Source organism: Osmerus mordax, chromosome 2 (genome assembly GCF_038355195.1).
Source record: "Osmerus mordax isolate fOsmMor3 chromosome 2, fOsmMor3.pri, whole genome shotgun sequence".
In the NCBI taxonomy this organism is placed as follows: Eukaryota; Metazoa; Chordata; class Actinopteri; order Osmeriformes; family Osmeridae; genus Osmerus; species Osmerus mordax.
The window spans coordinates 6,641,876-6,664,341 of NC_090051.1; the positions used below are offsets into that span (position 1 = coordinate 6,641,876).

Sequence of the window (22,466 nt, forward strand, 5' to 3'; positions counted from 1 at the left end):
TTTGTTCTCCTCTCTCATGAATGTTCCATTGCGTGATACCTTCTCTCCACTAATCATATTTCCCCGCGAAAGAAGGGGGGATGCTTTTAAGGAGGAGGGGGGGGGGAGACGTTGAAAAGAGAGAGGTTCTTTTTAATCTTTGAAATGCCTCAAAAGTGACAGAATGCTTTCTGCTGCCAAGTCGTGAGCCTCGGATGGGGGGAGATAAATATGCTGTGGTCAGCTAAGTGTACCTAGTGAGCAGAGAGAGGCAAATTTAATAATGCATTATCATTCAGAGGAGAAGGTGAAATCTGCCTGTCCATCAGAGTGCCTGGGCCTGTTTCATGTTACCCTTCTCTGCAAACCAACGAGTGTTGCACCAATCCTGGCCTGGCCTGTACTGTCGATATCAGCATTCCTCTATGCTACTTCTCCCGACTGTCAAAAACACATCCACCATCAAAGCAGGTATCTATTGGAGAAGACTGGAGCTAAGTTCGGATCACAGTCGGTATTCTTGATAAAACTGGAGTTTTTAGGATAATAACCAAAAGTGCAACCTTTCCTTTCTTCTTTTTTTTGACAATAGAGGGCTTATTTTACATATCTGAGCAGCTGGTATTATGCATATTAAGGCAGCAGATTCTCCTCCGAATGCCCTTGGACAGAAACATAAAACAATTATGAAGATTAGGTACAATGCTGGAAATTTGCGATTCAAAACAATTACACATCTCATCCGGCCACTGCTGCAGTCAGATATGGTTGACCCTGATTATGTATCTGTATTTTTAGAGGCATTCTGTTTTGGTTGTTTGTATAATTTAATATTTACATGTAAACAGTAATTAAGGGATGCTCTCCTACATGCCAGGCTGTGCCAGTGCCAAGGTAAACACGGGCGTACCAGTGCTCTACAGTCCATCATGTTTACAGACTGGCCACGAAGAAGGCTATTTGTGTGCCGTTCCCTGGGCAAGCCCCATAAAACACATCCAATTGGTGGCCAGTGTTGAACACAGGCCCTCTTATCATGCTGCAGTCTGCTCGCTGACTTGAGGACATTGCGAGTCGAACCTTTAAATTTTCACTCTACTGTAATTACGCTGCTATACTTGAGCTTTTATATCCTTTCACTGGGAAAGTAAATCATTCCTAATAAAGACAGAGAAAGAGAATAGAGGGAGACGACTGGAAGACTAATTCTCTCTCTCTCTCTCTCTCTCTCTCTCTCTCTCTCTCTCTCTCTCTCTCTCTCTCTCTCTCTCTCTCTCTCTCTCTCTCTCTCTCTCTCTCTCTCTGAGCGGGTGTTTAAAAGCCATTCTCTAAGTATTCCAGTCACCTTGACTTTGCCACCGCAGCCTAGCGGAGAGTGTTGCTTATCCTGCCTAACCCTGGCCTGTCAATTAGGTGTTTAAAAATTAATCTCTTTAACTGGAAATACCATGCCGGCTTTCTTCCGTCTGCAAATGAAGTGTTATTAATTCACACAGCGCAAAGCCAATGTTATGAATAATGTTATCAAAACAGATTTCCACACGTTTAACACGTCGCTCCCAGTTTAAAACCCCCTTAAGCATTCTCAGAACTGCAAAACCAGGACCCCGTTCATGGATTTGCATCCATTTCCAAGCCGCGGTGCTAGTTAGGCCCAGACAGAGCTATTCTAAGCAGGGCCTTTGAAAGTTTAGCTATGCCCCTTTTTGTGTATTCTACTTGATTAAGAACTAGCCCAGCTCAGTAGGCCTGCTGTATGTCCAGACTGGATTAGCGCTAGCGTGGGTCTGTCTGGCATCGCTTGTTGATAGCTAGGCCTAATTCGAGGCTTCCTTCTCTGTCGTTTCTCCCCCTGGAGGTTAGCATTGCCGGGCAATGACACTCTGGTAACGTAGTCCCCTCATAGTCGGAAGTATCTCTGATCCTGCTGCACGCTATCTGGAGAAGCCTTATTAAAGAGTCGCGATTATGTGGGATTTTATTTCTGTCTGTTTGCTTTTTTCATTATCATTGTGTCATTGGTGCGTGGGCATGCTCGCATGTGTATTGGTTTTGATGCACAGTTGCAGCACGAGAGTTGTATTGTTATCATGTTGAAGCAGGACAAAGTAAGCCTCAGTTAAGAAGTTGTGTTAATAACTGTCAAACAAAAGCGGGACTAAACAATGAGTTAGAAATAAACGGTTGGATGATTAGCCAGTCAGGGAGATTAAGAGGGTACACAGTAGTAACGATCGACTTTGAAAGTTGAATGATTCAGGCAAAACACAAGATCAATAATCAAGGCCAATTTAATCTCTGGGATTCGTCTCAGAGGTCAACGGACAGATCTGGTCAATGGTACTCAATAGGCAAAGACACCACAGGCGCTCTCAAACACGTACTCATGCCGTCCTCTGGTAAATCGCCTTTAGTTTTGTCTGACTGGTCTATGTCCTCAATATCGGACTGATATTTCTTGGGTCAGTGGTTTAAGATAATGTGAAGTCACAGGACACCTAGATGAGTTATACAAGGTCAAGTTGTACAGTGTGTGTGGATGTGTGTGTGTGTGTTAAGGTTGCTTTTCCCAGTTTAAACCTCTCCATATCCCTGAAGCGCAGGTAGGCTCAGATAGAGAGGTTGAGCCCTTTTAAGGCCGCAGGTTAAGTATTGTAATCTGTAATCCTGTGCTGACCACCGGTACAGATACAGATACCAGCTTTCTGTAGCACTCCATCGAGTCTCTGCTCGTGCTGTCCCCTTTAAGAGCCCCTCTGAAGGTGGGCGCTGGCAGAAACAAAAGTCCTGTAGGCTTTTATGCAGTCATCACAGTCAGCCAAGACCCTAATCCTCAGAGGTCCCATAATGACATAGCCCCTGCATTTATTACACACAAGAGAAAGAGAGGGAGCGAGGAATACAGGGAGAGGAGAAGAGAGGGAGAGAGAGAGAGAGGGGAAAGGGAGAAAGAGAGAGAGAGGGGGGGGGGGAGGGAAAGGGAAAGGGAGAGAGCGAAAATGCTGACTTTGAACAAATGAACACCCTGACCTTTATGCAATAAATATGACATGGGCCGCATAAAAAGACAAGATATCTTCCTCCTGAATGGGAGTCAACACTGATCCTGTTCTCTCTCTTTATGTTTCTTTCTTTCTCTCTCTCTCTCTCTCTCTCTCTCTCTCTCTCTCTCTCTCTCTCTCTCTCTCTCTCTCTCTCTCTCAGTTGACTGAATGAATGTGACATGAAAACAAATGTGAAATCTATTCTGTGGATTTCTTGTACCGAATTGTTCCTCCATTTGTGCAGCACGTGAAGAAAAGCAAAGGAAACATTCAGTATTGGGTTATTTAATCACTAATGAATGACTGCAGATAATTGTAGAGTAATGCATAATCAAAGTAGCATCGTAACATATCTGGGTGTAAATTGTGTGTTTGTATTTGCCCTGAAAAGAGATCTTTCAATACAAGTCTTGTTCATAAAATGACAAATTGTCAGTATCCATAGTTGCAACTGCAGCGGCCCTATTCCCCATGGATGCGTTGTGTCACCTTTAGACTGTCAACTTCTAAGGATTTATGCTTATTTCTTCCTGCTTGCCTGTCAAGTTTGTGTTGCCCTCAGCCCTCTGCCTCGAGAATCCGTTTCAATTTATTAAGGCAAACCAAAGGACTCATTACCTCAGAGAGACATAGGGAGAAAGAGAGGAGTGACATCTCGAATTGGTTATTAATGGCGAGGCATAGCCGTAGGGCAGTTGAGACTTAATGGTATCCTACCAGAAAATATGGAGGTGTCACTTTCCAAAAAGTCATGCTTAAATGTCAGCGTTTTTAAGGTCCCTGTCGCTAATTTTAAGCCACTGCCCTGCACAGTAATGTTTTGGAGAGCGTTTTTTAAGAAGCACGGCTGACTGGCCAACCTGATTATCTTGGTCACCTCCCTCCCTCCCTCTCACTCTTTTTCTCTATTTCTCTCTTTCTCGCTCTCTCGCTCTCTCTCTCTCTTCCTCCCCTTCCTTTTTTTGCAAATGGGTTTGTGCAGCAACCGATTTCATCTCTAAGTGAAGGCAACATTAGGGAAGTGAGGGAGCCGGAGAGCGAAATAGGGAAAGCAGGCGGTTTGATTTTCACGCTGTGATAAGAGAGCGAGAGCCAAATGTTACCTGTTAGCGGGGCCCGACCAGGCCTCCACTCTTGACTTTGTCCCCCCAGCAGGACGGAGCAAACACTCATTTTCCTCTCTCCGTGATGAAAAGGAAATTAGTTTAAATGTGATGAGGGCACATTAGCGTGTGTGTACGTGCCTGTGTGTTTGTGTCTTCGTACCACACCCGTGCAGAGTTTTGGTGCGTGTGTGCGTGCATTACAAATGGTGACAGTGTTTTTGTGTGTTCGAGGCATGGGGTGTGGTGTTCCTGTTGGAGGCAGGCTATAGAGTACATAAAGACAACCATCCCATATGTCCAACATATGCAGGTGTTAGTCATCCTAAAGGAATCTAACCTGTATGGAGCAGTCGGCACATTTACCCAGTATATTCTCCCTACTGTCTAGATTCTGTGTCTCTCTCTCTCTCTTTATCTCTCTGTCTGTCTGTGTGTCTATCTGTCTGTCTCTCTGTCTGTGTTTCTGTTTATCTATCTATAGATCTATAGATCTGTTTTTATAAGAACCAAACTACCTATCGGTGGAAGTTGTTTTCAAACATACAAACGCTTCGGGCAAGCTAAAAGACACTCGCTTGCTTCCTCTTTCTCTCTGCGCCTTTTACCAAACATATTACCTTTGGCGAGCAGTCCTGGAGGGGAAGGGAAGGTCAGAGGACTGTCCTTTGAAAGAGTGGGCGCATGGACGCGCCAGGCTGAGTGTTGCGTTCTATTAGCCGGGTCTGAGAGGTCAGAGCCACTCCAGCTGAAGGAGGAGGCTGCTTCCTCTCCGCTCGGAGCGGCAGCGTGCTCCTTGTCGGCTCTCGCTGACACCCCCGGGGTTTTAGCATGCAGGAACCCCTGCGGGGAGGACAACATGGGTCCGCAAGGACACAGGCTTCACCTGTCAGGGTGGACCACTCAAGCTATCGCTGTTTGTTTCTCTCTTTTTCTCTCTCGCTCGGTTCTCCTCGCCCCTCCTCTTTCTTGTGGTCTCTGTCAATGTCTCTCTCTCTCTCTCCTCTTACCCATTTTATTTTGCTCGTCACCTCCTGTCTTGGTTCTTTTGCCGTCTGTCTGTTACTGTGTACCTGCTATTTCTTCGAATGTCTCTTTCAAAGGCTGCTTTTCAAATCAGTTGCTCTCTCTCTACCTCTCTCGGTTTATCTGTCGCTTTCTCTTGTCTTTGTCTCCTCCTTCTATCTTTCTGTCTGTGAGGACTCAGCTGAACGGCCCTCTGGGAGCCCGATTCAAGCACAGGAAGCAGAAACATATGGCACATTTTCAACTCCCAAGGTCAATTACAGCTATTTATCTAGAGATTGCAGTTAAATTTCCCAAGGTTTCCTCTAGATTTACTACAGATCGCCACGCACGTCTGTCACGTTTTAAATCAGGGCACTTTTTCCCCCTCTGCTCCTCTCCATTTCCTTTCCTGCTCTCCATCAAATATTTCAAAGGCTTTTGAGTGGATTTCAGACGTGTTTTATCTCCGGTTATCATGTACCCCATCTTTTTTCTTCTTTTTTTTTTCTCGGCATGGCCGGGTCCAAGTGCCGCTCGCAACACAAATCTAATAACATGTAAATTGGAGATAAGCCCAGATCCCTCCAAGTGATTCTTTTTTTTTTTTTTTTACATTCATAGTTTGTCAAGTCAATTCCTGGGCCCCTGTTTTAGCAGCACAACACACGAGGAGTGAGAAAATTAACTGGAAAGGTGATTCATCACTGCTAGAACACTGTCAAGGACTCCCTCTGCTGCTATTGAAAGCAGAGAGAGAGAGAGGGGGGGGGGGTGGAGGATGGGGAAGAGGAGGAGAGGAAGAAAGAGGGGGGTGTTTAAATGATGGCATTTCATTCGGAATGCTTTGTATTTACAGCGCCCCATTTTTTATTTGCGGCCCCTATTATCCGCCAAAACAGTTAGTTCGTGAAATGTTGTCGGTGACAGGGGATGACCTGCGTGACGGTTGTTTCTTTCGTGGAGAGTGCATTTCATATTGGGGAGGCCTGCAGCGCACGTCGCCCGCGCCGCCGCGAGAGAGGGGCTGTCACAGCTGCTCCTGGCAGGCTGGCTGAGGGGGAGAAATATCACCTGGAAACCAGGCCCCTCCATTCCGCGGGCGCCATCACTCCAGCGTCTGTCGCTGTAATTAAGTAGAAGTCAATGATTCTGGAGCTATGGTGAGAAATAAACATGCAAACGCACGCCAGCTCCTTAGCCACAAGGATGGAGAGCGGGGGAGAGAGGGAGGAAGGGAGGGAGGGTGGGAGGGGGTGAGAGAGAGACGGGGGAGAGGGTGGGAGCTGGAGGGAGGCGCAGGCTAGGCCTTAAAATCCACATCCGGAAATGATGTACTCATAATTGTATGGTTCGTTTTCATTAAATAAATAGCGATTATATTGATCCAATCAGCATTTTATTTGGCTTCCGCGCGCTTCCCCCCCCCCCCCCCAACCAAAAGCGCCTGTATTTATGCACTGCTCCTGGTGGAAATGTTATCTGACAAGCCCTGCCGAAGTGAGCCTGTCGAACAAAACACGCTGTTTGCTTTCTCCCTCGGCGTGACAGGTTGCTTCCCCCTGCAACAAAGCCGTCAAAAATTCTGTGTGATCCACCGATATGTTGGAGGGAAAGCCCGCTGAGCGCGTAGCACGAGTTTGTTAAAGCAATGATTTATGATTAATGCCAACCCTAAATAAGAGGACAAAGTGCCTACAGTACAAATCAATTACAAATCTACAACCTCATACCTCTCCCGGTGGTGTGCTAACGTCGGTAATATTTATGCTGATTTTATTGGAGGGAATGTGCGTAGTGGTCGTGGGGCAGCACTGTGAGATGTAATACAGCGCATATATTATTGAGCCAGTCAAAAGCTCAATAGCTTTTGCTTTATGTATTTTGAAGTACTTTCTATCTTTGATTATGCATTTTAAGCCTCCGTAACATGACGTAGGCCTACTATTAGCATCAGAAAGAGAATGGGATTTAACACTATTTTTTTGCCTTCACTCGTTTCAATGCTCCTAAGCACCAAACTAAACAAATTACCTTCAGAAATTGCTTCTTTTTTTATGTAGGCAGTTCATAATTTTTTTTTATCCATTAGGCAACCATCCATTGTAATTAATCAACAAGGGGTGAACTCTGAAAAGGAGGAGAAAAAGGGTGTTGGGCATCTCCACGGACCACCAGCATGTGTTTTCACTGCTTCTCCTCTTCTCCAAAAACCTGCAAATTACTAACCTAAACCATAGTTCTCTCTCACACACACACACACACACACAGTCCTCTCTGTGCTGGCAGAGCTTGAGTTTCCAGGGCATTTGCAGATGCTTGAAATAATCTCCAATGTTTTTGCTCAATCTGCTCCGAGGACGGGTTGAAATAAATACTTTAAACTAATTAATGTAAGACCAGCTGTTACCTCCACTTTGGCTGGCATCAGTGAATATTGATGGGGGGTGGGAGGGGGTAGTCTGTGCTGTTCGGATCCTCTTCTGTGTCGGTGCAGTGCAGCAGTCAGACTGCCACATAAACACCCATTAATTCTGGAGAGGGGAGAATGTGGTGTGTGTGTGTGTGTGTGTGTGTGAGTGTGTGCGATGGGGGGGGGGCGGTCACACCGAGCACAGCCGGGGTGTCCCTCTGCTAATAAAACTTTATTCGTCCAAACAGGGTGAACAGGAAAAACTGATGTCTGCAAGTCACTGTAGTGGCAGTTTGGGGGTTAGTGGGCTCTCTCTGTGGAAGCACAGTAGCAGGTCTGGGTTGCAGTCTAGTGGATGGCAGGAGAATCCCCACGCATTATAAACAGGCCTCAGATCAGGAGAGGCACATCCTGTAGACAGGCTTGCAGATAACATCACACGTCTGTCCTCTCTCCCTTTCTCTCTTCCTTCCCTCTCTCTATTTTTACCTCTCCCTCTCTCTCTCTTACTCTCTCGCGCTCTCTCCCCCCTCCTTTACTCCCCCCCCCCCTCCCTCCAACTCCGAGAGGTGTAGCGTATCAGAGATGGCTGGAGAGCAGATGGCCAGGGCCCTGCCCCTCCACTGGTGATGAATGGGAGATGATGTCATGTCGGTTTGACAGGCCGGCGTGCGTGCGTGCGTAACACACAAAAAAGACCCTCCAAGTCCTGGCCTCAGACTCGGCCCCGTCTGATCTAGGAGTCTACCTGTCGTGCCTTAAATGGGAAAAAGCTGGACTTCTGCGGGAGATGATATTGTTGAAAGCCCTCGCCCGGGCCCTTAGAGGAACAGAGGGCTGTATCCTCCAAGGACCTGAACGGGGTTTTAGGAATGACAGGACAGGCGGCCCAGCACCCTGGTTGGCTGCACTCTCAGACATCAACGCAGATATGGTTGCAGCCCTTGGCTAGCTGTAGTTGAAACCTTTGTTAGAAAGACGATGCTCACTGCATAGACAATCCCAACTCCAAACGTGTTTCACAGTCTTACTTCACAAACTTAAGACAGACAAACAAACAAACAAACAAACAGAAACCTTTCTGAAATGCTTTGTTGACAGGTGTTGTTGTGTGTCTTGTTCTAGAAGACAACGCCATGTGCACCCCGACGGCAAGAGACAGCTATGAGAGGTTGTCATTGGCTAGCCAGGGTCTCCCTCCTGGCTTCCCCTCCCCCTTCCTGTTTCCTGACGGCCTGTCATCAATAGAGACCCTGCTCACCAACATCCAGGTAGGTTTGACCAGGAGTAACGCTCTTTATTATCATCCAGGTTGGTTTGACCCATAGAGAGACTATTTATTATATGTCCAGGTACAAAAACTTTACCAGTAGGGACACTTTTTACCAATATTTAGGTAGGTTTTACCAGTAGTGTTTTTTACCAATTGGTACACTGTAGACCAGCTAAAATTATGGTATATTAGACACATTTACATTCTCCAAAAGGCTATAATGCAAGCATATTAAACATTAGCCAAGATACGATATACATATTAGCTAGTCCAATAGGTGTGGTGCTTACTAACACACAAGTAGGTCGGCATCGTACGTGCTCAGGCAATGCCTGGCCAATAGGAAGCATCGAGACTTCAGCGGCTTCCGTGTCTCTGACAGTCGGGTGGCGAGCGGCGTTTAGGCTTTAATACAAACAAGTGAAGTCATCAAGATGGATCTGTTCCCTGTGTGCGTAATGATGTGTGTAGAGCACTGCCCTTCTCATTGCACTGCTGCTATGGACATCAGAGTGCCTGCTTATCCTTTAGGTCTGACTGGTAATTAGAACAGCACACGTATACCCTGCAGTGCCCTGACACTCCAGTAAGTCATCTTTGATAATGATCTCGGCGTTTAATATTTATATACAAATCAACAAAATGAAACCAAGCAGAAAATTGAGATAAAGCAACTTAGTATAAATTGGGGTCACGAAAAGCAACAATTAGTAAGATATAACCCAGTGCATTTGGTGTAATTGCATGTGGAGAATAGGGAATAATTGTTGCGGTGACGGCTATTGCGACCTGAGAGTGGAGGTCTCTTAGTGTTGGTCTGTTGGAGCTGTGTTGTTCAGTGCTAGCATCACTCACGATGACACCTTTGAAAGTAAAAACACAAACAACTCCTAGACTTTTAGGAGGAGAGGAGTGTAGAGGAGAGGAAAGTCGAGAAGAGGAGGAAAGGTAGAGGAAGGAGAGGACAGGAGAGGCGAGAACTTCAGATTTGTGCGTCCGAGTGAGGATTAAATCTCTCGCGAAACTTGTATGTCACAACCATCAGACAAATCTCAGAGCTACCCTCGAGATATACAGTATCAAATGCTGAGCTATCTATATAGACTGGGAGATATAGTCAGTGTTCTTCTTAGTGGGTGAGCTTGACATGGGAGCAGATGTAGTAATAGACCCAGAGACATGGCAATGAATAAATGAGGCAGCTCACAGTGATCAGGTGACCTGAAGCAGGCACCCGCTAGAGTTCGGTCTTGCTCAGTAGTCATGCACTGTTTGCGATGGTTCTGTGTATGGCTTGGTTCTCTGGTGTAGTACAGTTCTGGGTAATGTGCGGTTCTCTCGTAGTTACTGTCAGGTACCGTCTTTGTATGCTCCCGTTCTGTGTAGAACTGCTTCTTTGTGTGGTTCTGCGTGCGGTACTGTGTGAGGTACATTTCTGTGACATACTTTCCAGTGTGGCCTGCTGTCATTTCAGTTGGAAATAGCTCCCCCAATCTTTCTTCCTCCCTCATGATCTGTGTGTGTGCGCCTGTGTGTGTTTGCGCAGGGCCTGCTAAAAGTGGCGATTGACAACGCGCGGGCCCAGGAGAAGCAGGTGCAGCTGGAGAAGACAGAGCTGAAGATGGAGCTGTTCAGAGAGAGAGAGCTCAGGGAGGCCCTGGAGAAACAGCTCGCCGTGGAGCAGAAGAACAGAGGTACGCCGGGATGAGGGCCCCGTGTTTGTGTGTGTGCCTGTATTTGCCTGTGTGCCTGTGTGTTGTGTGCGGGTGGGAGGGAGGGAGGGAGGGAGGGAGGGAGGGAGGGTGGGTGGATGGATGGGTGAGGGAGGGAGGGAGGGAGGGTGGGTGGGTGGGTGGGAGGGAGGGAGGGAGGGAGGGAGGGAGGGAGGGAGGGAGGGAGGGAGGGAGGGAGGGAGGGAGGGAGGGAGGGAGGGAGGGAGGGAGGGAGGGAGGGAGGGAGGGAGGGAGGGAGGGAGAGGGGGGGGATGAATTGGAGTTGTGAAAGGGTCTGTCCCTGGGTGTGTGATGTGAGTGTTTGTGCTGGGAATGTGTGTGTGGTGATGGCAGGGTGTGTGTCCCTGTGTGTGTGGCTGTGTGTGTGTGTGTGTGTGTGTGTGGTCTTGTTAAACTACCCTTGTGGGAACCAAATGTTCTCACAAGTTTAGTGAAACATGAAAAACATGACCTTGCAGGGCCCTTGAGCTGGACCCCATAACTTCAAATGCTTTTTTTCAGGGGGTTTTAGAGTTAGGGTTAGAATAAGTGTCAGGGTTAGAATTACATTAAGGGTACATGTTAAGGTTAGGTTTAGGAGGTAGTGGATAGAGATAGAGATAACAACATTTGGAATGGTCGGGTCCCACTAGGATAGCGAAACAAACTTGTGTGTGTTTGAGTGTGTGTTGGGAATTTGGGGGTACGGGTCTGTTACTGGGTGTTGCTGGGTATGTGTCACAATTGTGTCAAGTTCTGCACTTGTAACGACAATACAGAAGAGGAGATGATCATACATTTGTAATCAAAGCAACAACATTGAAATGCAATTATGCGATTGTGTGATCAACTCTCATTAAAACCCTTTCTTACACACAGACACACACACACACTCACAGACACACACGGGCAGACACACACATCTAAATTATGAACATAGTCATACATAAGAGAGAAACTGTGCTTCCGAAGATCCACTTAGTGTTGTACTCCTGCTCAGAGTCGGATCAGATAATTATAAGTACATATTAGATTATAGAAATGAATGATTTATCACCACTGTAAACAAAAGTGACACAAATATAACTTAACTGAACACCCTCATGTTCTATGCATATCAGTTTAACCAGCTTAATCCAACAATGTTCACTTTAATGAGAAAAAAATATTCACAACATATCCCTCAAGACCTTTTCAGCAGTTTGCTACTGAAGATTGTGCACAATATGTGGAGGGGAAGAGAAAAAAAGTTACCAAAACGAAATATTTATTTGCTTGGACAGACTGACAAGATTCAACCTGTATTCTAGCCTCCTCTTTTGTCTCAACCTCCCCCTCTCCGTACAACCTCTGTGCCACCTCTCAACTAATTCATGTCTGTGTGGTTACTCCTGCGTGTGTAAAAGAGAAGCAGCCCAACAGCTATTCACCCAGTGTAACAAACACACGCATTGGGATTGCATTGAAACATGTTGTACAAAACCAAAACTGGATAGTGCAGACCACGTCATAGATCTCCCACACAGACCACTTCTTCTCGTGGCCCTAATGGGAGGTTCCGTCATGATAATCCAGTATGAGCAGGACTCTTGAAAGGTTTAGCATGCAAGTGCGTTCTGTTGCACTGACAATGTCATGGCCTTAGGGTAAAATCATGTAACTTGGTGATTGTGTTTGTGACTGCTATACATGAGGCGGTCTTGTTGGGCTTGGGTCTGGGTGATCGGTCATAGCATATGGTATATCAAGTCCTCCTCCTCATATATTAGGTGTATGTTTTGTGCCCCAATGACAATGTGTGTATTTACACCTTTTAATGTATCCCTAGAGATTTCTTGATGGTTATGACCTGAGAGTTGAAGTCCATTTTCATTTTAGAAACAGTTTCTGGACTAAAAGCCATTGTGTCCAACACAGCCATCATCCAGAAACGCCTGAAGAAGGAGAAGAAGACTAAGAGGAAACTGCAGGAGGCTCTGGAGTACGAGACCAAGAGGAGAGAGCAGGCGGAGCAGAGCCTCAAACAGCCGTCCCCCTCCGACAGCATACGCTCCCTCAATGGTCGGTCCCCCCTCCCCCCCTCCCCCTCACGAACGACCACAAACTAACCCTAACCCCGACCCACCACCACCTCTCCTGACCCCCGCCACGCTGTAGCTAGTTCCCCTCTTCACCCCTTCATCTCTCCTCCCATCTCACCCAACCCCACCCCTCATCCCTGCTCTCACCCCCATCCTTCAAGCTTTTGACACCCACACACACACACACACATATATATATATATATATATATATATATATATACATATATATGTAAAGTTTCAATGTAGTTTAAATGTAATGTATAAATGTATATGGTTTAAATGGAGCTTCTCTTATTTATTCTGCTATTAATTGTCCAAAGCCACATCCATTTAGCTTCTCCAATGACTACAGTGAGTCCAACTGTATTTGTGAAGTGGTAACAGCCCTGCAAGGGACTTGTTTGAATATGTTGTGAGCCATGTCTCGCCATGTCTCGCCATGTCTCGCCATGTCTCGCCATGTCTCGCCATGTCTCGCCATGTCTCGCCATGTCTCCAAATACAATCTCTCGCCCCTGTCCTCACCTGTATGAGCACAGACACACAGGCTATGTGGAATATATATATCTGGAATTTATAAGCAGACTGCTTGTCTTTGGTGTCAGTGGCTGACGGTGTGAAATGTGGGTTCGGGTTAGAGTTAGAGTTAGAACAGGCGTTGGAAACGTAGTCATCTGTTCACAGATTTGGTGTCATTACAGTAGCTGCTGCTTCGATGTAAGAGATACAGTGAAACGTCTTAGTGATCATAGTTCTCCTCTCTCTATTCTCTCCTCCTCTCCTTTCCTATCTTCTCTCTCCTCTTCTCCTTTCCTCTTGCCCCTCCTCTCCTCCTCTCCCCTCCTTTCCTCCCTTCCTCTCCTCATTTCCTTCTCTCCACTCAGACTCTCTGACCCCAGAGATGGAGACTGACCGCAGCAGTGGAAGAACAGATGCTGAGAGGACAATACAAGGTATAGCACTCTAAGGAGACAATAAATCTCTCTCTCTCTCTCTTTCCCTCTCCCTGCTACAGTATATGAACATTAGTGTGTCTCTTCCTGCTGTTCAGGCATACAGCTCACCATCTGGGCCAAGGCTCTGGGTCAAGATCATTGGCTTTCACCACACACGAAATGAGTCTTTTATTAGAGTTAGGAGAGTAATACGGCATCGGAATAGGCGTCCTTTTAACGAATACTAAGGCGAGGAGGGGATTCGTGTGTGTGTGCATTTGGGTGCACTGCGTGCTCATAAGTGTGTTTTCTTGTTTGTTTACCTCTTAAAAAACCTGTAAACGAGTCGTAAAATCACCAACATGGGTTGACGGATTCCCCCACTCCGCTGCCGTAAAAAGAACAAGAAATCAATTATTTTTATGAATTAACTGTGTGCATTTTTAATGCCTTGTTTGTTTTTGTTTGGGGTGGGGGTGGAGAGAGGGGTTGGAGTAACCACTGTGGAATCTCAGCTGGTTGTGTGTTTACCCAGAAACAAGATGTTTTGTGCCGATAGAGACGTGGGATAACTTCACTATGTTGAACAAGACCTTAATGTCATAACTCGAGACTTTTCACCACTCAGCGCCATCACTTGAGAGCTTCCTGACCGATTAAAAAGGATTTCTCGTTTTACCTTGCAGTGGAAAAATTGGGGACGTTCATGGTAATAATCAACATCATGTTAGTCACTCAGCTCCATTAGCCTTCTTGAAAATCATGGTTTTGTTCGAAAGAAAAGATGAAAGAACCAATTGAGCATATTGTACCCCCTGCAAAAGGACTATTGTCACTTAATTAAATGCCATTCATTCACCAGAGATATGAATAGGTGGGGGTCCAAATAGAACAGAACACCCCCCCCAGGTCATCACCAAACAGATTCTTCTTAAAAGGAGCACATTTATAGACTCCTTTTTCATACCAAATTAGTGTATTTAGCAGGTCTCGTTTTGAATATTTTACAACAATATGAAAAGATTGACTCTGGCCCTTCTCGAGTTACGTCTAATTCAGTCTCTTAAACTTTTCACACGTCTTTAATAGAAGTATCTCATTAGAAGACATGGTCATTTCTGTGCAGACTAAAACAGTATTTATACAGCACCGTATTCTATATTAGTACAGTTTAAACGGACATTCTATATATCATCTGACTGTATATACAATAGATATGCAAATTATGCAGAGGACATTGCAGACTAGATCATTTTAGATCATCTGTGATTATTTTAGATCAACATTCGCTTATGTTTAAGCGAGTGTAATGTTCTGTAGTTGTACATAGTTTGTCGTTCTGGAAGGTCTTCCACTTTTCACTGCCCTGCAGAGTGTTGAATTACAGAATGGATTGTGTGTTTCTGTTCAATTAGAATAGCGTTTGTCTGCCACCCATGTCTACTCTGTTCTACTCCGCTACCAAGGCTGTATAATTAAGCTCAAATGGCAAAAGAATGAGGTTGATAAATTACACAGGCAAACTGGAAAAAAACAACCCTATCACCCGCATGAAAGCCAAGAAAAATTTGAGTTGTTCTGAGCTCACAACTCAGAGAGAGGAATAGAGAGAGATGTAGCGAGAGAGAGAGAGAGAGGAGAGAGAGAGAAATTAATGAGAGCATAATTTTAGAGAACTAATTATTTCTATTTGTCTTTTGTCACACTTCTCTAATCCTGCGATATTAACACAGTCTGTGTTTATTAATTGCTTTTGCTGTGTTTTGAATCGTGTCCAAGAGGGAGTATGGCTGTTTTCACCAGCCAACCTCGCTACTGGAACCGCACCCACCTTTAATGCCTGGCAACGGTGCACACGTGAATATCTTCCCCCCAGTCTCTGCTCCTTTGGTTCCCGCCCGCTTCCCACTCCATGTGCAAGTTTACATGATCCTGTGCACTGAGATAAAGTTCTTTGTTGCAAGATTAAACATCAAAACAGTTAAAGTGAAATTAAAATTAAATGAATGAATGTCACTGAAGCAAAAAGACCGTAATTAATGGTTCCCTTAATTGTCTTCATAAAATATTTGCATGGGCATAATTTGCATAATTTACATGTATTAATTAATCTTTCAAAGGAATTTTATGCTGAGAGAAGCCAAAAAATCCCTTTGTTTTATTTAGCATCTAATGAAATATTTATCCTCTTTAATGAACTTTTCATCTTGATTTGAATATGAAAATACTAAGTTTTAACATATTTTAATGAGACGTTCTTTCATAAAACAATGTGTGTCAAGACGTCACACATTTTATCTCACGCAAAAATTTAAATGAGGTGTTTCAGCATTTGCAGTGATATTGCATACAGATGGCCTTGCTGGATAATTAGAATAAGAACAATTTCTGAGTTTCTTCCTATTGATTCAACACATTCCCCAAGTCCTGTGGTCCCCCCATTCTCCAATGTCCCTTGTCTCCAATGTCTAATGTCCTTTTATTTTAAAAGAAACTCACAGCTTACAAATACCTTTATTAATTAGCCTATTTAAAACATGTAGACAGTCTGGCGGGCAGACAGACAGACAGACAGGCAGGTACACAAGCAGACAGGCAGGTAGACAGACAGACAGGTGCACAGACATACAGACCAATTCTGTAGGTGTTGATGTTGGTGGCATCTCATCCGTCACGTCCGTGTCAAACAGGGGGATGTTTATCTCTGCACACTGGGCTCTCTCTCTACATCTATTTGTTCCTCCTAGCAGAAACCCCCCACTCCCCGTATTTATTTTTATTTTTAGCGTCGCTTTCACGCCGTAATGACTTTTACACAGAACTCGGTTGGTGTTGCTTGAATAGAGGCGGCCAAAGTGCAGCGCCTCAGAGACCTGCGGCGGAGCGGGGTAATTAGCCTGTGTGTTTGTGTGTGTGTGTGTGTTCCCCCCCCCCCCTCACACAGCAAGCCTTTGTTCATTTTTCCAACCCTGCACTCCCTCACACAATGCTACATTGACAGCAGTCCGGGAAATGTGGTTCATGTAGGGTCACTATGATTGATATGGCAGCGTCCGCATCGAACATCTGATCAGGATATGAGGTAGCGCTTCCACAGCGTCTGTGTTTTCAGACGCTGGATTTTTTTGGGGAAAACGAGGAAAAGGCGCGAGATCGTTATGATGGATGTAGGCCCATCCACGGGGTGTGTGTCTCACCGCCCTCTCCTCCTCGGTGATATCTCTCTGCCTTGACACTGTGTCATGTTTGACTGCCAGCAACACATTGCTTTCCCAAGAGCTGTCACTGCCTAAAGTCATTCCGGTGTGCATTTCTTTTTAAAATTGAATTATTTAGGTACACTGCCATGGAGAGATGAGGAAGGCAGCTTAGAGGCAGTAATGTAGCATTCGCCGGCAAAGGAAATGTAAAGGTAATAAACATCAGCCGCACTTGTGGGCTGTGCCTAACAGATGCTTTTACCGGCTCCGAAGTCGGAACAGCCCTGCTCGCTCAGGCGTGCTCTCAGACAAGAGGCTTCTTTGAAAATGGACAAAGCTCGTTAGGTTGCAGGTGTCTGGAGATAGCATCGGGAGAGAGCGCCTGCCTTTTTCAATAAACACTGTTTCCTCGCAGGAAGTGTCACTTAGAAAGCGCTTTACATCGTGAGTGCAATGCTGTGTTCAAACAAGCACGTCGGGCGAGATGTCTTAAACACATCTGACACGCAATTGTTAGACCCAGAACACCGGATATCATGTCTCCTCTGACAATGTCCCTTTTGTAAGGTATCAAATATGAAAAACATTTGAATAATCGTGCCTTTTAAGCCCTGATTGTTACACAGAACAAAACAAGGGTAAAAGCCCTTTGTAAAATTATCTTTTTCTATGTGTTCAGTTGTATGCAGGGAGCCATGCTTGTGGGTTATAACAACCAGTCAAGGTAACAGAAACTAGCAGGCTTGTCTCAGCAGAATGTTGTTGGCTAATCCCTCCATCCCTCCCTCTCTCTCACTCCCTCGCTCTCCTTCTCCCTCTCTGTTGTATTATCTCTTTCAGATGGGAGGCTGTTCTTGAAAACCACGGTGATGTACTGATAAGACCATGAGGAGGAGCTGAAGGAAAAGAGAGAGAGAAAAAAAAACATGAGATTCTCAAGAGTCCTTAACCAGGCCGATTTAGTAGTGGAATGAAGTCAAGCTGCTTGTAGGAGTTCAATGGAAGTGCTGTATTCAGCCAAAAGCTGGAGGTTGTGTCTGAATGTAGAATTAGAAATCTTTTTCTCACAGAGGCCAACATTACATAGTTGATAAACCAGGTTTTGGTGCAGTTTGTTGGCTACATTGAAGGATAAAAACAATTGAGCACAGTAAAATGTACCAATGGTATAAAGTTGGTAAAAACTCCAAATTCACAGCACTGAAGATTTTTATACTGGGTTTCGACCAGCCAGAAAGCTTTGAAAAAGATAAGACTCTGTGGTCTGTTTTGTATTTCAAGTAATATTCCAAGATTATAAAATATGACACTTGGAGAGTCTTGAGACAAGAAAGAAAATGTGAATTTGTCCGTATGTTGATCAAAAGAGACGACTGATTTTAATGTTTTCTAAATTAGATAAAAAATACAATCAAGTTTCCTTTCTACCACTGTTGTATATAGAATATCCGAGGATACTGATAGGATTACTGATATGACTGATAACGTATGTGTATATAAAGTTCAGAGGTGGTATTGTGTATGCAGTAGAGCAAACAATATTAGGCAAACAATACCAACATTTATATACATTTATAGTTTTGTTTTGTTTTATTTCTGAGCCATCATTCTTTCAAATAGCTGCCATTTTGGTGAGAAAGCATGCAGGCATGTAAATGTTTGTCCTGGAATCCTGATATTTATAAATCCTATATTGTGCTAAACAAAAACTAGGGTTGTTTCACTCAAATTACTTTGAAACATCTCAAAATAATCCATGTCAAACTCTTTGTAACTTGGTTAACATGGCATTGGATTTACTATCTGTTCAGGTTTTTTCTTCTTCATAAAGAACTCTCAAAACTGTGTCTATTTATTTGTAACATAGTTTTGGTCATCTCAAAATATCCCGTAAAAATGAAATTGTCACACTTTTCGAGGCATTTCATGCTGATTAGTTCATTATTTGAGGATCATATACCAGCTTGAGTAACATAAGCAATCAGTCACTGTCTCAGTTGTAGTATATTCTTCTTTCTAAACTAAATATAAGTGTATCCATGACACGGTGGCCTCTTTGACGTCCATGGACATCCATGTATTTGTTTTAACAATTAAATGTGTGTCATGCCATCGTGATGGAAAACGTTTCTCAACATTAGGAGATGCTTGGGCTTCAGGGGTTCCTGTTCTCCTGTGTGTGTAAGTATATTCCCAAAACAAGAGGTGTCGTGTCCAATTTTTGTAAAAGGAATGGGTTTATATACCTCAACCATGAATGGAAAGGAGTGTCCCCATGTTCATAATGTGTTTTTCTAAGTTTGTTGCCTTGGAGTGTCTAGGGTCTGTTGTCGACATGTCACTGATAACTTATATAGCTTCTTCAACCACCCCTTCATTGTACTTCAATTTCAAATAAACTTAAACTGTTGATGATAAACAATGTGAGTTTCCTGTGTGACAAGGATAACGGTTCAAAATGTTGGTTTATTTAAAAGACACCTTAGATGAAACTAGTTCCAATACAAAACAGTATCAGACAGAATCAATAAGTTGATGTTTGACATGTATGCAATGACTAGTACACCTCAGCAATAATAAATGCACATTCAGTACAGAGCATTTGATTAGGTTACAAACAACCTTGTAGGTGTGTGGGGAAACCTAGCAGCTTTAATGTTGTTACTACATGTGTTGCTGTGTAGATACATATTAATCTATGTACCCAGAGATTCTCTGTCTCTCAATGTTTTACTTCTGGAGGGAGAGACCACGGATGATCTGGGCCAGAAGTGAGGGGGGCCGGCTGAAGTTGAAGCCCCCCCCTTTCTGGAAGTGTAGAAGACTTTGCATGAAGCATGCGTTCCTAGTCATGCCCCCAGCAACATGATTGTTTAAGACAGTGGGGGAGAGAGAGTGTGGCACCTTGTTTATACTTACTTCAGCACCCTTTCCCATCAGACATTTCCCATCAGAATACATTTTCAGCATCAGCGAAAATGTATTCAAAGTTAACATTTTACTGAAGATTGTTCCTTTTACAATGACACTGTCAACAATTTGTGTCTCTGTTTCCAATCAAACATATAACCTTTCAATTCCAAGCATCCATATGTTGGTGTTTATGTCATTTTGTTGTTGAACAGACTACATAAAGGCATAGCTTACCTTAGACTGTAGCAAGATTAATAAGCACATTGTTCTTAATTCTGTATTGAAGTGAAGGACAATGTGTATTCATTCAAAGAATGTCTTTATGTCAGTATCAAGTGTCAGTGTCAAGTATTTTGTACAGTTTCACACAAATACATGATATTATGACAATTATATCAATAACATTTGAGTCAATTAATAATTATAGATACAGGCATTCATTAATTAATTTGTTTACACTACACACATGTACCTGATCCATTGGGATCATATCACTGATTGGTAACGGGTAGGCCAGCACTTAAAACATGTACGAAGAAAACATTAAATCGACATTGAGAGACAAATTTCTCTTGTAAGCAATTCTGAGTGAAATGTGTTGACACAGCACAGCTCTGCTCGGTCCCATTTTGCATGCTTTTTAAAGCATGTCCGTAACACAGCCACATAGATGAATAATTGACTGATCGCTGCATAATTCAACAGCACATTGTAGAAATCCAAGGTCTGAAACATTTCAAGCTTTTCTTCTCTTTATTAAAAATGAGGTTAAAGTTTCAATCAACCTTGAGGCAGCAACACGACACACAAATAGGCAATCAATCGCTCGCTGAAACTTCCGTGCCTGCCTTCTTTGTCAGAATAATGAACTTCTGTTGTCACTGGAAACTTGAGCTGAAGTTCCTGGACAAAGCACCGATCACACACCCCACTACGACCTCTCGAATGGCTTGTTCCTTCCCAAACCAACACATCTTATCCAACATGCTCTTTGTAGACGTTGAAGTGGTTTTGGTTCAAGATTCCCTCCACTAACTCCATTTTTGCTGAGCGAGTAAGATATTTGGCTAGTTCACAGCTATTATTTAGATGTTGTGTTATTTGTCGTTGTGACGCCTTGTTCTGCACCAATAGCTGTGCCAAGGTCGCCTCCAGCAACATGTTTCATACCACTGCACATTTTGTAATAAATTCAATTCAGTACAAATATGACCATAAGGCAGAGACTTTAAATATCAAACGAGCATAAGCTGCGTTGTGTTATATTACTCTTTAGTATGTCGAGCATATTCATTATGGCGTTGGAAATATTCAGAGCATGGATATACAGTACACTACAGCAGTGTATTTGCTTGACTTGCCATGGAGACGTGTTCACACAGACATCACCCAGAGAGTATTATTCCGCCTGATTTCTCATAAGTTAACATTGCTGCATTCAATGTTGCTGTGCGCTTGTCTGGTTTACAATGTGTGTAAGATATCATTAGGGGCAAGTGCGACTCCCGGGCCACCATTCTTCACCTTCGAAACCTGAAAACAAAAAACATTTATAGGATGAAAACAAGGTTGAGAGTGATAGTTAACACAAGGTTGGCAACTGTGGCAACTCTTGTGACAATTATGATTGCTCAGACACCTGCTGAATTCAGACTGTGACAGAGTGTATTTGTGCTGCGTTTTCAGTGCTGACACTGTAGGATTTCAAAGCTGATTACCAACCTTCATCCTGAACTGAAACTACATATTCTTTACAGGAAGAGAATGGAGTTTACTTTCTTCCAGTGCAGCTTTATCAATCTGGAGAGCACTAATGCTGTCTAATCAGATAGACCATTATGTATTAGTGAAACTACAAAAAGCAGAATACTCTGACAAGGGTTAGGCCACATTACCTAAATGAACATTTTGCAAGCATGAACATGGAGGACCTCAGAGGCAGGAAGAAGGCTACAGAAGTGCACCCTGCGCTTAGACATTCTAGCAGTAATTATTAATTTATGATTGTCTCTGGTCTTAATGAAAATGAAAGCCAGGAAAGAGAACAGGGAGGGATAATGTGGCGTGAAATTGAGTTTCATTTGTACAGGGGGCCACCTTTTAACTCGACGCTTCTTGGGCGGAAATGGAGCCGAGCGCCTTTCATTCTCTGGAGAATGTGTTGCAGAGGATTTTATCACTTTCTTTTTTTCCCTCTTTCTTTATCTTTCTCTCTCTCTCTCTCTCTCTTTCTCTCTCTCTCCCTCTCTTTTTCTCTTTCAGTCTCGCTCCCTCTCCCGCTCTTTATTTGTCTTCCTCTCTCTTTCTCTCTGTTTGTCCCTCTTTTTCACTACCTCTATCTGCTCCTCTATCTCTCACTCTTCCCCCCCCCCCACTCTTTTCTTTCAGTCCTTCAGTCAAAGCATGTTCATATCCTCTCATCCTTTTTGTGATATTTGGAGCCAACACGGCCTTTAACATCCCCATTACTCTCATAGGGCTCTTTTCAAAATGACACATGGCTCTTTTGATGTCTGATAACTATGTCAACAAGTTTCTTCCATGGAAATGCCTTGGCGCTGGGTTTCTTTAAAATGTCACCAGCGGCGCTCTGAAAGGTCTCCGTATGAAGTATGTCGGGGGCAAAAGGAGAAGAAAACAAGTGAGTTTTGATCTGTCTAGGACTCCATACCTGTGCGGCTATGTTGTTGATGGGGGAGCTTTCATTCAGGGTTTCCGGGCCACTGGACTTGGGCACAGTGTTGACTGTATGCCTTTCATTGTACTGTAGGGACGATCTGGAGGTGATAATGGCAACACAAAAGGG

General features: G+C 44.0%; 1 protein-coding gene across 4 annotated transcripts in view; it reads left to right on the forward strand.

The window, feature by feature from the left end:
* The window catches only part of dachd (dachshund d), a 91,129-nt gene extending 71,974 nt beyond the window's left edge, over positions 1–19,155 (forward strand). For all 4 annotated transcript variants that reach the window (XM_067258454.1, XM_067258447.1, XM_067258472.1 and 1 more), the window contains exons 7-11: positions 8,670–8,815; positions 10,364–10,511; positions 12,447–12,590; positions 13,497–13,565; positions 17,588–19,155. In XM_067258454.1, coding sequence (XP_067114555.1) covers positions 8,670–8,815; positions 10,364–10,511; positions 12,447–12,590; positions 13,497–13,565; positions 17,588–17,625 — 545 coding nt within the window. In that variant the 3' untranslated portion in view covers positions 17,626–19,155. The remainder of the gene's footprint in view (positions 1–8,669; positions 8,816–10,363; positions 10,512–12,446; positions 12,591–13,496; positions 13,566–17,587) is intronic.
* The last annotated feature ends 3,311 nt before the right edge of the window (positions 19,156–22,466 follow it).